Below are 17,211 nucleotides of genomic sequence, written 5' to 3' on the forward strand. Positions count from 1 at the left end.
ATAAAACAAGATCGGCTTCAGCCCTGTCCAAGCATTTCAAGAGAGGTCGAGAATAACTTCGCCTATACAAAACGTTATTTAGCAATGTAAAGAAAGATGCTTGTCTTCTAAACTTTTTCTTGTCTTGAATTTCGTCAGGAATAGAACCATGGCGGAGGTACTGAATATAAGAATGTTTCCAACTGTCTTTATTTAAAATGTTCAGAATGTGCAACATATCAATGCTCGGTTTATCTAGAGTTGATTGCAATAGCGTGGCAGTGTGTGCCTGTGTAGTTGCCAGTTTTGATAAAACATTTGCTCTATGATTTTGTTTCCTAGGTATATGGAGAATTTTAATTTTTGGAAAATGTGCTAGTAATTGTTGCACAACGTCTAAATATTTGAATAGAGTCTAATCTTTTGTCTGGAAACTTTGATTTACTTGCTGAATAACCAATAAAGAATCACAATATACTTTTAAATTGGTAATATGTAAATCGGCTGCTAACCTGAGACCAGCTATGAGGGCTTCGTATTCCGCTTGGTTATTACTGACTTTGAAAGAGAAACGGAGGGAGTGTTCTAGAGTTATGCCGTCCGAGCTTTCCAATAGTATGCCTGCTCCAGATCCTTGAGGGTTTGAGGCACCATCCATGAACAAGGTTCATGTCTGGCTTTCCTGTTCCGAGTATGAGCCTGTTAATTCAGCTACAAAATCGGCTAACCATTGTGATTTGACAGATCCTCAAGGCTGATATAGGATGTCAAATTCAGAGAGTTCAACGGACCACTTAATTAGTCGTCCTGCCAACTCAGGTTTACAGAGTATCTGACGAAGTAGATGATCGGTTCTGACGATTATTGTGTGGCTTTGGAAATAAGGTCGGAGCCGTCTTAGGGAGAAGACTAGCGCCAAGGCGAGCTTTTCAAGTCTTGGGTAGCGAAGTTCTGCATTTTGTAATGACTTGCTCACAAAATAGACTGACTGTTGAAGCTTGTCGTCTTCTGCAATGAGAACAGAGCTAATTGCTACATCAGTGATAGATAAGTACAAATATAATGGTTGGCCGAGCTTAGGCTTCTGTAAAATAGGTGGCTTTGAAAGGAGTTGCTTTAAATTGGCGAACGCTGTTTCACAATCCTCATTCCAAGTAAATATATTTTTGTCCTTCTTCAGGCATTGGAAAAAGTTGTGTGACTTAGATGCTAAGCACGGGAGGAATCTGGACAGGGCGGCTAATCTGCCTGTTAAACGTTGGACTTCCTTTATAGTCGTCGGACTGTGCATGTCAAGTATTGCTTGGCATTTTTCTGGATTTGCTTCAATACCTCGGCTTGTCAAAATGAATCCGAGGAATTTTCCCCCGCGAACGCCGAACGCACACTTTTCGGGATTCAGCCTCATGTTGTACTTCCTTATCTGGGCAAATATCTCATGGAGGTCTTGTATGTGAGGGTGGCCGACCTTTGTTTTCACGACCATGTCGTCGACATATACTTCGATGTTCTGGCCTATTTGTTCCTCGAAGATCTTGTTCATGAGTTGTTGGTAAGTTGCATCTGCATTCTTTAATCCGAAAGGCATAACATTATAGCAGTAATTACCATATTCAGTTATAAAGGCTGTTTTTTCTTGGTCTGATGGATGCATAAGGATCTGGTTGTAACTAGAGTATGCATCCATAAAACTCAAAGTGCCATAGCCACAAGAATTATCAACTAAGGTGTCAATGTTGGGTAAAGGATAAGCATCTTTAGGGCAGGCCTTATTTAAATCAGTGAAGTCGACGCACATGCACCATTTACCGTTATTCTTTTTTACCATCACGACGTTGGCCAACCATGTTGTGAAGCAGATTTCTCGGATGAACTCGGCGTCGATGAGCTTTTTAACCTCTGCCACGGAGGCTAATTGCTTCTCGGTTTCGAGGTTCCTTTTCTTCTGGGAGATTGGTCGGGCTGTTGGACTGATTGCTAATTTATGTGTAATCACAGATGGATCTATGCTTGGCATGTCCCCCGAAGTCCAAGCAAATAGGTCGGCGTTCTGGCGTAAGCAACTGATCAGCTTTTGTTTTTCCTCATTGTTGATGGATGTTCCTATAAAGGTGAACTTGGTTGGATCCTCGGTGAGGATAACTTTCGTCAGATCTTCATTTGGTGTAGGGCGATCTTCAAAGTCGGCCCTTGGGTCAAGCTCGGTTAGCATTGGCTGTCCAAATTGTATTGAATTGACACGCGCTTGACTGCTTCTTTTAATTGGCTTTAGACTGATATTGTAGCATTGCCGAGCTTCATGTAGATCACCATGGACGGTTGCAACTATGTTGTCCTGTACAGGAAACTTGATACAAAGATGAAAAGTGAAAACAATAGCAGCGAATCTATTTAAAAAAGGTCTTCCCAATATAAGATTATAAGGACTAAAACAATCGACCACAAGATATTGTATATCTTGTGTCTTAGATAATGGTTGCTCACCGAGTGTGGTTTGTAACCACACCGAGCCTAGCACAGGAACTCGTTCCCCTGAAATTCGACCAGATCACCCGAGTATGTCTGCAGAATATGGGTGCTCAGCTTCATCTTCTGGAATGTGGCGAAGAATAGCACGTCGGCACTGCTTCCTGGGTCAAGTAACACTTTTCGAACTATAAGGTCTCCCAACTGAATTGAGATCACCACGGGATCGTCATAGTTGACATGGTTGGATTTGAAATCAGCATAGCCGAAAGTCATTTCAGGTACGTCTAGGGTTGGTTGATTATTGTTGGTAGTATGCTCGACTGCCAACATAGCTCTGTATGTCCGTTTCCTTGCCGAGTTTGTCTGTCCGCCGCCAGCGTAACCACCTGAAATACAATTAATCACCCCTCTAGGCTGAGCTGGGGTTTTATCTTTGTCTTTTGACGACGAAGCTGTCGCAGGTTGGTCGGAGTTTGGATTTTGCCATTTCTGCATGTGTCCTGCAATGAATTTATCAAGATGTCTTTGGCGCGTTAAGCGCTCCAGGAGATCTTTAGCAATCACACATTCGTCGGTGGTGTGGCCATGTTTTTGGTGAAAGGTGCAGTATTTGGATTTATCAACATTTTTTGGCTCAGGGTAACTGCCAGCTTTACGGGGAGGTTTAATTAACTTGGAATTTAATATCTCATTGATAATGTCGTCCCTCTTCGTGTTGAACTGAGTGTATGACTCGTAACGGGACACGGGTTTGAAACTTTTCTTGCTCTCCCGAGGTTTATCATCGTCTTTTGTGAACGCCGACTTTTCTGCTCGTCGTGCTTGACGGAGCTCTTCGATATCTATATGCCCTTTAGCCTTCTCCCTAAACTCGGCCAGAGTCTTTGGCTTGGCTACTGCAATAGCTTCTTGGAATTTGCCAGGGCGAAGGCCGCTCTTAATAGCATGCAAGTGGACTTCAGGGTGAAGATAAGGAATTCGCATAGCGATCTTCGTGAAACGGGTAATGTAGTCCTTCAAACTTTCTTGCGGACCCTGCTTAATGGTATTCAGGTAATCGGAATCGTGTAAGTAAATTGTTGACGCTGCAAAGTGATCATCAAATTGCTTAGCTAGTTCCTGGAAGCGTGAGATAGAATCTGCAGGTAAAGAGCAAAACCAGTCAAGTGCGGGTCCATCTAAAAAGGAAGGAAAGTAACGACATAAATGGGGTCGGATGCCCCGTTAACGATCATAATAGATCAGAATTTTTTAATGTGCTGCTTAGGATCCCCTAGCCCATCATATGGAGTTAGGGTCGTCGGTAACATGAATTGTCTGGGCAGCTGAAAGTTCATGATGTTGGTTGTAAAAGGTCTTGCTGAATTATCGCGCTCATCATTCTCGTCCTTAGGTATGGTGTCCTCATTTTGATGATCTGCATCGTCGTCCTGAGGTGTCTCCGAGATATGGGTCGATTCGGACTGACGTTCGTCATTCGCCTGTCGTTCGCGGCGATCATTGTTGTGTTCCAGACAGGCATTAGCCAATTGTTGAATTTGTTGTTGCATTCTTTGATTCTCTTCCGTCATGCGCTGATTTGCTTCAGCCATACGTTGATTTGCTTGCTGGAGCTCAGTCACCATCCGAAGAAGCTCGGACGGAGTGGGGGGAGGTGCATCGGCCATCGTCAAATGTTAGGGAATTAAGGGCCTACGAAAGAGAATATCCCAAATATAGGCCCTCCTTCTAGCGCCAATATGTTCTTGCCTGAGTAGGTGGAGGTATAACTCGGTTATTGACGGAGGTCGGTGATCCTTCCCAACGGAATGTGGTATACGTCGGTTGACCAGAAACTGGAGGATGGGTACCTGCAAAGGCACTCCGATGCTTAAGTTAGCAAGAAGATGTATATGTGAAAGCTATTTTTCATGAAAAGATGATCCTACCTTCAATTGTTTCCTCGTCTCTTTTATACCTATGCGGACGAGGTTTGATCGTTCCCTTTCTTAATTGTAATGCCTGAGAAGAGGATTGATTGCATATCCGACGTTATCAATTAGGAGCTAATGCTGTTTATTAGAAAAGGTCGGTTATGATTGAAGACCATACGTTTTCGAGCTATAACTCGTAACCGATGTTTACTGGTCATATCATTTATATCAAAAAAATATTGGTGTTTTTGTTGAAAATGAAATTATTTAATATAATTACAAGTGGGTGAATTTTGTTGGTGGAAAGTTAACATTGTGGAGGGTGTGTTGAACATGTAACAACATCTTAGCCAACACGTGAGAGGCGTATTAAATAATTTTCACAATAATATAATACACTTCAAATATCAATATTTAACTAAAATACAATCTCCATTTTCATATTAAAAATAATTTCCGTAATTTAACTACTATTTTGATTATTATTTATTATTTATTCTAATAAATAAAAAATCAAATATCTTTTATCCAGTCTGCGTCTCATCGTCAGCGACGAGCTGCTTCAGCTTCACCTTATCTTACCTTCGCAGGTCCAACTCCTAAACCCTGCAACTAAACCCCTCGTCTATGGCGTCAAACCCATTCACACAAGCTAGCATAACCCAGTGATCAATCCTCCTAATGTTCAAACCCTACTTTCTCCCATTTCCCCACAATTAGCTTCCTCCAAATGGAACTCTCTTCTTCCTCCTCCTTACTCTCCCCGAAACCATGTTCACCCGCCCTTTCCAGCTACTCCTTCTCCTCTTCATTCTCCCCCTTCCCAATAAAAAACCACAATTCCAGAAACCGGAATCCACGGAGCTTTCGCATTCTCGCCGTAGCCTTGGAACCGCCGCAGCAGGAACTCCCCAACACCAGCCCCCATCCTCTCCTCAAGGAGCTCGCCGAACGCAAGAAGATAACTTCTCCTAAGAAGAAAGGTCCCACAAGAAGGTTCCTCTTGAAGCCCCCATTAGACGACAACAAACTCGCTGACAGGTTAGTTACGAGTTAGTTATCAGATTTCTGCACTCACCTCCAGGCACATTATCCAGTGTAACTAACTAACTAACTATATAGGTTCCTCAAGAGCCCACAAATGTCCCTAAAATCGTTCCCCTTGTTGAGTTCGTGCTTGCCTTCTTCGCGGCTCAACAGTGCCGACAAGGCATGGATTGAGGACTACTTGCTGGAAGCCAAGCAGGCTCTGGGGTACCCTCTTGAGCCCTCCGAGGCTCTGGGGGACGACAACCCTGCCAAACAGTTCGATGATTTGTTGTATCTGGCATTTCAGCATCCGTCCTGCGAGAGGACCAAGGCGCGCCACGTGAGGTCAGGGCATTCTAGGCTGTTCTTTATTGGACAGTACGTGCTGGAATTGGTCATGGCAGAGTTCTGCTTGCAGAGGTATCCTATGGAGTCGCCGGGTCCTATGAGGGAGAGAGTGTTTGGTTTGATTGGGAAGAGGAGCTTGCCTCGGTGGATCAAGGCTGCAAGCTTGCAGAATTTGGTTTTTCCCTATGATGATATTGATCGGATGTTGAGGAAGGATAGGGAGGGACCTGTAAAGTAAGTTCTCAATTCTGCCCCGATTGGCCAGGGAACTCTTGTTTCTATGACTTGTCAAATTGAATTGATTTGTTAGGTTTGGTGTTAGCGTATGCATTGCTATCTGCTTTAAACTTTAAAGTTTCTTAGTTTCGTATTTCTGTTATTCCTATGTTGATATTCTTTCGAAAGATATTGAAATTACTGTGTTTCGTGTGCTTGAGATGCTGAAGAGTAGATAATTCGTAATGAAAGTTCTGCTGATGTTGTTTTGCCTTTGAACAAGATAACTGACTGAAATTGGGATGCAGTGGATGCTTGTGCACATAAGATACCTCTGTCTCTGGATTTTGTTTCGCATGTGGACTAGCATCTTTAATTTGATGTACTGGTTTGTGACATGAAGTACAGGTTTATGTTGAGATCAATAACCTATCTATTTAGTATTGTCTCCTTTTCAAGTCGAAAATTGTCAAATGATTAATGAATTCAAAATATCAAGATGCTAGACTGGCACACTGTCTAAAGAAGATCTAGGAAATAAAAGAAAATTTTGGATTCTCCTCGTAATCTGTTTCTGAATGAGATTTTCACTCCTTTTTTCACCCTTGTTATTCTTTGGCAGGTCAGTATTTGGAGCTTTGTTTGGTGCAATCTATCTTTGTCATGGTATTCCAGAAGTATATCGTGTTCTTTTTGAAGTATTTGGAATGGATCCAGATGCTGAAGATTGCCAACCCAAACTGCGCAGACAACTTGAAGACATAGATCATGTGTCTAATGAACTTGAAGGCAAGATAAGCTGGCAGGATATTGTCTCATATAGGGTAAGTTCTCCATATCTTCTGCTAAAATATTATTTGAAAAAATAGTTAGCTCATAAAGATCTGTTTACTATGTCCACAGCTCAAATGCAGCCTTTGAGTACATTTTTCTTCAGTACTGCCAAATTTCAATCGTCAATTGTTGCCCTGCAACAGAAATACATGCCTATTATTAAATGGAAACACATTAATGATGTTTACTGTTCTTCACTCAGCCTCCTGCAGATGCTCTGGTTGCACATCCAAGGCTGTTCCGAGCTTGTGTTCCTCCAGGCATGCATAGATTCAGAGGAAATTTATGGGATTATGATAGCAGACCCAAGGTTATGAAGACACTTGGATATCCGTTAGAAATGACTGATAGTATTCCAGAGATTACAGAAGCCAGGAACATAGAGCTTGGACTTGGATTGCAGGTAACTGTAGCTCTACTATTGCCTGCTGTTTTATTTTTCCTTATCTTTTCATCAAAATCATATATCTGTCTTCGATTGTTCGGTTGAGATTAGGTGTACCTTTGATATGTCTCTGAACAAAACTTTGCATTTTATTATGAGAACAACTTTTTAGTTTCTTCAAGACCCTTCGATGGAAGATATAATATTAGAAATTAAAAGTTTGAAGGTTCTCTTGCTTCTGTTATAAGTTCTAATGTTGAATGTTTTATGTAATTGCAGCTCTGTTTCATGCATCCATCAAAGTACAAATTTGAGCATCCTCGATTTTGCTTTGAGAGATTAGAATACATCGGCCAAAAGATACAGGTAAATTATTTCCGCTGTCTTTGGGATAATTTGACTGCATAGGTCCAATGACTCTAGTTTTGTTAAGAAATATATCATGCATTTACTACACAGCTTCTAATCAGATTCTAAAGATATTTCTACTCGGTCTTATAATTTTGTATTAATATATATTTTTTGATCTTTGAAAAAATTGTTGTATTAAGGATTTGGTGATGGCTGAAAGATTGTTGATGAAGCATTTAGACGCTCCAGGATTATGGCTTCAAGAGAGGCACCGACGCCTTCTTCTGAACAAGTATTGTGGTAGATATTTGAGGGAGAAACATCTTCATGGTTTTGCTATATATGCTGACGATAAACAAGACTCTTTCGAGCGCAACCGGAGGAACAGAAACCCTGCCACAGCATCTATTCAACAAGCGATTCACGGGCTTTCATATCTTGTTTATGGGAAACGCGATGTGAGACGTCTAATGTTTGAGGTTTTTGACTTTGAGCAGGTTCAGCCTAAAGAAGTCTAAATTGGAGAAACAAGAGTGACATAGCTGTATAAGCATTGCAATTATAAGCACTGCTATTTTTCTGATATCATTCAATTCCCTTTCGGTATATTTCTTTTACATTTTTTTCCTTCTCTTTATTTAGGTTTTCCATATCACAATTCGATCCATTCACTTGTAGTTGATTTGTAAGTTCTTATTTGGAAGATGCTCATGTAAATAATTGTATTTTATTAGTTCATGGAGATGATGATACAGATTGACCAATTGTACTAACACTCCATGGCTCTGACAATGAGGCATATCCATGATGACGAAATCGTAATTTTGGTTGCTATACCGGTGGAATGTCGCATACTCACAAGTCACATTCACTACAAGGATATATTTTGAGTTAAAACATTTATTTATTTATTTTGGTATTGGGTTAAAACTTTTTTTATTCCCTAAAAGGTGTTTGAGTTGAAAGTTCTTTTGGGTCGGCGTGCCCCAACTTTTATAGTGAAGTACAAGGTATCAATAATTGGGCTTTCATCATCACTCACTCTTACAAGACGCAATCAAACCGAAAGGGAAAATTCGTTCAACTTGATGAGGTTATCCCCAATTCGCAATTCCCCATAGTCCTTTGGCATGATTGCTACTTATTTTGTTGCCATATATTTCAGAGTTTGGTTCACAAGTACTTCTCATTAAATAAAAGTATTTATTTCAACTCTTTATCGTCCCAAAGATATAAAATCATAAATATCATTCAACTCTTTATTAATCATGTGATTAGGCTTACAATAGCAGCAGCCAGCAGGTAACTCCGACCTCAGCCCTCTTGGAAATGGTAAGTTTTTTTTTTTTTCCTGAATACAGAAAGTAAGAATCTCTCAAATTGGGTCAGCTCTAGATATTTATGAAGGCAAGTCAGTAATTTACACGTCAACAGATTCTTCACGTTAGATGGACCCACAGGTTTGGTCCAAGCATGAAGCATCACACACAAGAAGAACCCCCCCATCCCGCTTAGGATATTTCTCTTTTCTCTAACCCACCAAAGCCAAACGCAGCTTTAATTTCCTTTCTCTTTGTTGCGAAGCGCCAGAGAAGGATGGCATAGGAAGAAACGGTGATGGAGTGCACATGAGTGCTAACATGCGCGCCAACCAATCATCATCTCGTCAACATCACATTACTACGACTATTCTCCCTCCTTCGCCTTTTACTACTGTGCAACCCTGTTCCCTTCCATGCGCCGGTTGCGCATCCTCCCTACCCTGCGCATCGTAACTAACTAAAACCACCATCACTATCTCTCCGAGCACAAATCAATCATCACAAATTCGAGATCTCTTCTTTTCAGATTCGGAGCGCCCCGCTATGTCGAAGGCGCGCGTCTACACTGATATAAATGTTCTTCGCCCCAAAGAGTACTGGGATTATGAGTCCCTCAACGTTCAATGGGGGTAACGTTGCACCGAACCCTAATCTCTCTCTTTTTGCTATTTGCTATGTTATTCGTTCTGAATACCGAATAGTATAATTCAACAAATCACAAAGTGAAGGGGAATTTCTTGCTATTAATATAAGCAGGCGTGTGTATGCGCGCATAGTTTCTTAGCTGCTGGTGTTAATGTTTTACTTTTGAATTCCAATAGGTTTAACGGTTTTTTGTAGCAGCTAGCTAAGGGATGGGGAATTCTGCCTTTTAGCTTCAAGTTATACCTGTTTGGTTTGGATCTCATGCTTTTTTGCTTAGCTTATGTGTCGTAGGAAATCACCTTGTAATACGATCTTATTTGACAATTTCTTCAAGTTATGCGCATTTTATTTGGTTGTTTATTTATTTAACTAAAGTGATTGTTGTTTGTGTGAACTCTATAATTAGCTCGTGGTTTACTTGTGCTGAAAGGGAAATGTGGTTTGGGACCTTCTGACGATTTCATCTTGATATTTATCTCTGTGATTGTGTCCATGCCTTAGGACCTTTTGGGATCTAAATCCTGTTCGTTTTACAGTTTTTATTCTAGCAGTATTGTTTGTTTTGTTAACTACTGTATGCTTTTTCCAGTGATCAAGATGATTATGAGGTTGTGCGGAAAGTGGGAAGGGGGAAATATAGCGAGGTATTTGAAGGCATAAATGTTAATAGCAATGAGCGCTGTATAATCAAGATTCTCAAGCCTGTCAAGAAAAAAAAGGTAATCTTCTTTTCATTAGAGTTGCTTTCTACACTAATTGTGAATCTGCAGGCTATGAATTAAGCCAGCTACAGGTGCTTTATCAGAGCAATTCTTCTAAGATATGCTGCCCCATGGATTATGTTATGAGTGCCTATGTACCATGCCATTTTAGTTATTCTTGGCGATAGTTTTCTTATGAGATCTTCATCGTCATTTTGTAGATTAAAAGGGAGATTAAAATACTTCAGAACCTCTGTGGAGGCCCTAATATTGTCAAACTTCTTGATATTGTCAGAGATCAACATTCGAAAACTCCTAGCTTGATATTTGAGTATGTCAACAGTACAGATTTTAAAGTTTTGTATCCAACCTTGACTGATTATGACATACGCTATTACATATATGAGCTCCTCAAGGTAACAAGATCCTACAATCTCTTCTAGTATTTTGTAACTGTCATTATACGTATTTTTCCTTTCCTTAGTTGATGTTTTACCGTTAATTAAAAAATTGAGTGCATTTGATGTGGATTAGGATCCTTACATGTATTCTCTGTTTGGCTCATAATTATAGGGCTTATATAATGTTTGCTTATGTAGACAATAGACATGTAGTTATATATCATGAAATTATTACTTAGTTTTCAGTAAATACATTGGTAATTTTTTTCCTTGCCACTAACTGCTTTAGTTTTGATTTGCAGGCATTGGATTACTGCCACTCTCAAGGCATAATGCATAGAGATGTCAAGCCTCATAATGTTATGATTGATCATGAATTAAGAAAACTTCGCTTAATAGATTGGGGTCTTGCTGAATTTTATCATCCTGGAAAGGAATATAATGTTCGTGTGGCATCAAGGTAATGTTCTCTGGCAAATTGACTCTCAACTCTATTCCTAAAAGTGAAGATATGTAAAATAGGTTTAAATCAAATTTACTCAACTTTGTTCCCAAGAGCAGAGATAAGCTGAAAAGAAAACCTAAATAAATTTATTGATGTGACATAGAACCATTAAGGCAGTGTCAATTTGGAATTAGCAAATTTGACAGATTACTCAAAAAATGTCTAAGCATTTTGTGTGTCATGTTTGTTGTTCCCCCTAAGGAAATTCTGAAGTTGTGGTTATGTGAAGCAACAGTACATCATTCTTATAAGACCAAACACCACTACTATTTTTCTAATTAATCTCACTGTGGGTCTGGAAGTTTTTTGGGTTTATTGAGTGCAACATTTCTTGTTGCTGAACATTGTGACAATTAAGAACTGCAAAAAGACTATAGAGAACTTTAACAATTAATGCATCTTTTACAAATGAAAATTTTGATTCTCCTCTTCGATCTGAGTTTAGTCTGGCTCAACTCTTCAAGCTGCTCTCCCTCTTTTCTATTTTAGCTGAACAAATTTCTGCCCTTTTCTCTGGTTACCTAAACCCAGGTCCTATAACATGGATTCCTATCAACACTTTTTAGTATCATGTTGTAAGCTCATAGTCTCCAATTTTATATATTGTCATGTGCTGTACTTTTGATTTTCAGATACTTCAAGGGGCCTGAACTTCTAGTTGATTTGCAAGACTATGACTATTCATTAGATATGTGGAGCCTTGGCTGCATGTTTGCTGGAATGGTGAGAATTATAGTTACAGGTTATTGGATATTTATGGCCTACCCTTGGCATATTAGCTATGCTGATAGTATAAAAGTGAATGTACTTTTAACATTCATTGTTTTGATATAGATATTTCGCAAGGAACCTTTCTTCTATGGTCATGACAACCATGATCAGCTTGTCAAAATAGCTAAGGTAGGATTCATGTTGCTCTGAAATAGTGTATAAATGTTTGAATGAATGAGTATCATGATCATGTTGGAAAATTAAATTAAATGTTTAGTTCCAGATTATGCCTATGGTGTCATTTCCCTTGTACTGACCATCATTTCATTTACCAACATATTCATCTCTAAAAAGGAGTTACACCATTGCTAATGTTTGATTGACAAACATACTGAAATATTTATTTCTAAAAAGGAGTTATTATTAATTATTTGTGACATGCAGGTGCTTGGGACTGATGAACTGAACGCGTATCTGAATAAGTATCATCTAGAGCTTGATCCTCAACTTGATGCTCTTGTTGGAAGGTAAGTATTGTCTTTAATTAATTTTCCACATATTTCATCAGTTTTAATTTAGTTAATTTCATTTACAACTTATCATTCCAGGGCAAGGCAGGTATCCTTGTCCAAGCAATCTCATCAGAAGTTTGCTGCTTATTTTGACTGAATATCCTCCTGCTATGTAAGAAAGATCACTGTTTTAACACATCTTTTATTATCTCTCTCTTGTGCAGACACAGTCGCAAACCATGGTCTAAGTTTATCAATGCAGATAATCAGCATCTTGTGTCTCCAGAGGTCATTTAAGCAGTTTTTCAATTTCGCATTGGCCTTGCATTTAGTGTACCCTGCAATGCAGTCTATCATTCTTGCATGTGTAGATACATATCTCATTCTTTCCACATGACTGACATGCAGGCAATTGATTTTCTTGATAAGCTCCTTCGGTATGATCACCAAGACAGGCTAACAGCCAGAGAAGCAATGGTAATGATAGTTTTTTCAATTTGACATAACATGGTTCTGAGGTTGCATATATAGTTTGTAATATTTTAGTTTAGCGCACGTGCGCGCACATATACGTCAGTTGTGTACTAACTTTTTTATGCCACCTTTGCGTATATCCTTCAGGCACATCCATATTTCTCTCAAGTTAGGGCTGCAGAAAGTAGCAGAATGAGGACACAGTAAATCATTTGTGTATCCATAAACCCGACTCCATATAATTCGGGATTGTTTTAAAGTACCCCCAATTGCACCTTGATTATATTCTGTTTATCATAGTTAATTTTCTTGTGGAGTGAAACTAGTATGTTTCGGTTGAAGAATAATGTTATATCTTGAAACTTGAGGTTGTGTCTGTTATGTTGTGATTACGTACAAGATCTTAGAGCCTAGGCAACGTTATTCTACTATAGAATTGTTAGGATGCCTTGATCCAGACCGGTAATATTTCCAAAGATTATGTGCTACATATTAAATTACTATACAATTTGTATACGGCTGAATTCAAAAAACAAGCGCTGAAATTCGTCATTCATTAGAAAGAGAGGGGGTGGGGGGTGGAGAAAATAAAAAAAACTGAAGATGTTTATCTACATTTGAACATTCGTAAATAAACTATAGAAGCTCAATTATTGACTCATCTCCTCGCCTTGGCACGGTTTTTGTTTTCGGGGTGGGGGTGGATGGGATATCGTGGCCTGCATTTGCTATTGCTCGTTTGAACATTTACCCCATCCAGCATAGCCATCAACGTCAACACTCAACAGTTTCCAGCATCGATTTCAAGAGGTAGTAATGGTCATCAATCGCCACGAAAAAATATTTGAGAGTTTTTCATAATGAAAATTTCATATTAAATCTTACATATCATCGTGAATCTAAATTCAAAGCTGGTTTAAAACATGTCCGTAAAGGTCTGATACAAACAACTACTAATCATTTTTTCCGGTACAAACTAAACAGCCATTATAGCCAAATTCAATCTTCAGCAGCAAAGAGACAACACGTATATATAGTTATATACCAAAGTAAAATTGATTTCGAGCATATTGGAGAATAAAAAAAGTTCCATTTTTGGTTTGGTGACTTTAGTGTCATATAAGCTAACTTGTGATAATTTCATGATAAGACAGCAATTTATGTTTCTGCAAGAGACACTTAATATTAACAATAATTATCGTTAAACATTACAGTGACAGAAAAGAGAGAGCATCACAAGTTTCTTCCCAAAATTTGGGAAAATCATATTAAATGTTCTCCCTCCCCTTCTTGTCTCTCCACACAACACACAGACACAGCCAACATAAATATGAGGAGGATCTCTGTGAATGGATTAATGGAAAGAGGCCATGATGATATTAAGTTCTCTCCACTTGTGCTCCCCAATATGTTCACTTTTTAGTTTTTAAGGTGAGGAAAACAAACATAAACATCGGATTTAGGGTGTTTGGCTTCGGCGTGCTCCCTGCACTTCACTTCTGATGTGGTGCACATAAATGTCTGCATGCATACCTTGCACTGCAATCATCAATCACAACATTATTTATTTTTATCAGTCAAGTACAATTCCGCTTCAATCACTTTATTTCAATAAACCTTGTGAAATAAACAGTCAGGTTCACCTTTTGTTCTTTTATCTCTCCTAGTGCATTCATATATTCCTTACACATACTGGATTCAAATCTAAGTGAATTTGGATATTAAACCATCAATAATCTTAATATATTAGTAAACACATTGCATAACTTTTACATGATAGTCTTTTTAAGAACATATCTTCGGACTTGTTAGATCATACAGTTAAGAGGTATAGCAATATGGTAAAGATCACCCAAGCGAACAAGAACAATAACCTAGAAGTCAAGAACCAAGACAAAAAATAAAAACAAAAAAAAGGAACAATTTCCCAAGGTTTTGATGCAGATGAAATATTCTTCTTTGAACAAAAAAAATTGATCAATTACTTTACAGCTCTTTATTTATTTATTATTATTATGTTACCTTTCCCACAAGAGAACCATTCATTAATATTTTCGTTGAAAACAGGACAAAGCAGACACGACTGAAATTGAAGTACTATGAGACTATAATCACCAAATTACCTGGATCGACATAGCTTTCTTGTTTGAATCCAGCTGGCTTCCTAACACGTATAAAGAAAACAATTAGAATCAACAACTACACCAGATCTAACACATCTCAATTTTCCAGATTTCTTTTTAACCAAATCAGAATTAAAATATTTTCCGCCTTCTCGAGGTTCTTCTCACGAGCCATCTTTGCCTTTTGCCCATTGCCTCCTCCCATGACTGGGTGCGCGAGCTGAGAACCACGAAACCCTAATTATTATTATTATTATTATTATTTCCCAAAAGGGGAGCGAGCTTAGTCGCGGAAGCACCAAGCAAAGAACCACAGGGAAATATGAATGGCGACGATATATGCCTCAAGCAGTCAAGCGATATATTATTAAATTATTATTATTTTACTTTATTTCTTTTTGTTTTTGGTAAAGTTTTACTTTCTTTCTATTTTCTAACAAAGGGCGGGCTTAAGCCTATTAGCCCAAGCCCAAAGAATTTCATTTATTTATTTATTGTGCCTGTAAAGTTTTTATATAAACTTATTTAGTTATTTATCACTACTTTCTCCTATGTGTTTTTGGAGTATTAAGTTTAAAGTTATTATTTAATTTAGTTTCTAAATTTGCACGTTAATCTTAATTTAGTCTATAAAATTTTAATAGTTTTTATTTAACTTTCAAATTTTATAATAAAGTATTGACATGGACATAAAATAGCATCCTAAAATCTATTAACGTTCAAATAGTATAAAAATGACACTGTATCACTTGTTTTGGAAGGAAAAATTTTAATAAATACTATTTATAATGTTGTTCTGGAGCTATTTGAGTGTTAAAACTAAAATAATGTTATTTTATAGAGTTTAGTATCGGTTGTTCAGATCAACATTCCATTAACGTCTGTACGTCAAAATTTGTTTTAGAGACTAACATGAGTCACGTTCGCAAAGTTTGAGAACTAAATAAAGCTCGTTGAAACTTTAGGCCGTGTTTAGAAGAGAGATTAAGACAGAGAGACAAAGACTAAATTAAGTCTTTATATTATGTTTGGTATAAAGTGTACATAACTAAGTTATGTCTTAGTATCTTATTTCGTTTAAGATAAATATAGAAATGAAATAAGAATATTTATTAAAATATCTTTAGTTATAAAAAAAATTGTTATTAAAATTTTGTCTCTATCTCTAAAAATTTTAGTTTTTTGTGTCAACCGTTTCTATTTTTTAGAAGTACGTATTGAAGGGATTAAAATTTTGTATTTCGAAACTAAAATTATAATTTTAGTCTCTAGCCATTAAAATACAATATTGGGTCTGATTTCTCAGTCTCTAAAAATAAATACTATTTTAGAAACTAAATTAAAATTTATTTATAAATTTCCATACTAAATTGAATATTTATTAAATTCTACTAAATTCTTTTCACCTAGTACATAAATAGTTATGAATATGATTGGTTGGTAGTATATTCAATGCATTTTAATTAAACTTTTACAAATGGTATATTCAATAATAATTTTATAATATTAGTTGTTGATAGAATATATATATATATATATAATCATCGATACTTATAGATTTTGTTGTTTTTATACTTGATCATGTCATCATTGATCCCAAATTCAATATAAATGTTGCAGTACAACGATAAAACGTGTTAATCTGGAGTAATAATAGTCTAACTCACTACCTCGGCGAGTCTGGACAACTTTGCTTAGACAACACACAAAAACAAGTGAGGAAAAAAATAACAAAAAAAAATGTAAAAATAATAGAGAAGAAAGAAATAGAGACATACATATATAAAGATATGATTTCACTAGAATTTACATACCAAATGTTTCTCGTTAAATTTTCTAGAAGAAAAGAAAAGGCTAGCAAAAGAAGGTATGCTATTTCTTAAGAAATTAGATTTGACTATGAGGAAAAAGTTGATTTGGTATGGCAAAAACTACATAGAAAACTAAGTGAATACCTGTCTGATAAACCCATGGTTCTTTGACAGCTTTCAGCATCAACAAGAAAAAATGTCCTAATACGAATTTTTTTTTTCTTTTCAATTACAACCAGTCAACCCAACAAATAGTATATTGTGTGTTGTTGATGAAAAAAAAAAAAACAGAAAGAATAAAAGAGTTGGTACAGTTTATAAAAATAGTTGAACTCAAATAACTTGACTGTGATCTCATTATAAATGTGACGAATTTTTTAATAGATATGCTTATGCTTATACTAGTAAATAGTAATTCCTTTAGAGATATGACTTGAAAATCTTGACCTTTGTTTACCTTTAACAATAGTACAATACTACAA

General features: G+C 37.3%; 3 protein-coding genes across 5 annotated transcripts; 2 read left to right on the forward strand and 1 right to left on the reverse strand.

Annotated features, from left to right (window-relative positions):
- Positions 4,888-8,358, forward strand: LOC107642718 (ribonuclease III domain-containing protein RNC1, chloroplastic). Its single transcript, XM_016346175.2, has 6 exons — positions 4,888-5,402; positions 5,484-5,972; positions 6,577-6,778; positions 6,991-7,191; positions 7,453-7,539; positions 7,725-8,358. The coding sequence occupies exons 1-6, from the start codon at positions 5,092-5,094 to the stop codon at positions 8,040-8,042; spliced, it is 1,608 nt and encodes a 535-aa protein (XP_016201661.1). The 5' UTR covers positions 4,888-5,091; the 3' UTR covers positions 8,043-8,358.
- On the forward strand, positions 8,476-13,185 carry LOC107642719 (casein kinase II subunit alpha-2). Of its 3 annotated transcripts, XM_021122931.1 has the most exons (11): positions 8,705-8,856; positions 9,373-9,475; positions 10,081-10,210; positions 10,414-10,608; positions 10,896-11,053; positions 11,731-11,821; positions 11,933-11,998; positions 12,254-12,336; positions 12,546-12,609; positions 12,730-12,798; positions 12,943-13,185. In XM_021122931.1, the coding sequence occupies exons 2-11, from the start codon at positions 9,390-9,392 to the stop codon at positions 13,000-13,002; spliced, it is 1,002 nt and encodes a 333-aa protein (XP_020978590.1). In that variant the 5' UTR covers positions 8,705-8,856; positions 9,373-9,389; the 3' UTR covers positions 13,003-13,185. The 3 variants fall into 3 exon arrangements, with proteins under 3 accessions (XP_020978591.1, XP_020978590.1, XP_016201662.1); XM_021122932.1 differs by lacking the exons at positions 8,705-8,856; positions 9,373-9,475 and adding an exon at positions 8,476-8,617; XM_016346176.2 differs by lacking the exon at positions 8,705-8,856 and having other exon boundaries at positions 8,889-9,475.
- Positions 13,953-15,274, reverse strand: LOC107640047 (uncharacterized protein At2g23090). The gene is made up of 4 exons (XM_021123559.1): positions 15,059-15,274; positions 14,919-14,961; positions 14,615-14,669; positions 13,953-14,334 (listed from the first exon to the last, which is right to left on the reverse strand). Exons 1-4 carry the CDS (start codon positions 15,121-15,123, stop codon positions 14,255-14,257), a joined length of 243 nt encoding a protein of 80 aa, XP_020979218.1. The 5' UTR covers positions 15,124-15,274; the 3' UTR covers positions 13,953-14,254.

Source organism: Arachis ipaensis, chromosome B05, assembly GCF_000816755.2.
Source record: "Arachis ipaensis cultivar K30076 chromosome B05, Araip1.1, whole genome shotgun sequence".
Classification (NCBI taxonomy): domain Eukaryota; kingdom Viridiplantae; phylum Streptophyta; class Magnoliopsida; order Fabales; family Fabaceae; genus Arachis; species Arachis ipaensis.

Excerpts from the sequence above, each read along its gene's own strand:
- LOC107642718 (XM_016346175.2), top strand. The coding sequence starts at position 5,092 with ATGGAACTCTCTTCTTCCTCCTCCTTACTCTCCCCGAAACCATGTTCA. Across the intron at positions 5,973-6,576 it reads GATAGGGAGGGACCTGTAAA|GTCAGTATTTGGAGCTTTGT; the intron begins GTAAGTTCTCAA and ends ATTCTTTGGCAG. Across the intron at positions 7,540-7,724 it reads ACATCGGCCAAAAGATACAG|GATTTGGTGATGGCTGAAAG; the intron begins GTAAATTATTTC and ends TGTTGTATTAAG.
- LOC107642719 (XM_021122931.1), top strand. The coding sequence starts at position 9,390 with ATGTCGAAGGCGCGCGTCTACACTGATATAAATGTTCTTCGCCCCAAA. Across the intron at positions 10,609-10,895 it reads ACATATATGAGCTCCTCAAG|GCATTGGATTACTGCCACTC; the intron begins GTAACAAGATCC and ends TTTGATTTGCAG. Across the intron at positions 11,822-11,932 it reads GCTGCATGTTTGCTGGAATG|ATATTTCGCAAGGAACCTTT; the intron begins GTGAGAATTATA and ends GTTTTGATATAG.
- LOC107640047 (XM_021123559.1), bottom strand. The coding sequence starts at position 15,123 with ATGGGAGGAGGCAATGGGCAAAAGGCAAAGATGGCTCGTGAGAAGAAC. Across the intron at positions 14,962-15,058 it reads AACCTCGAGAAGGCGGAAAA|AGGAAGCCAGCTGGATTCAA; the intron begins TATTTTAATTCT and ends TTTATACGTGTT. Across the intron at positions 14,670-14,918 it reads AGAAAGCTATGTCGATCCAG|GTTATTGTTCTTGTTCGCTT; the intron begins GTAATTTGGTGA and ends CTTGACTTCTAG.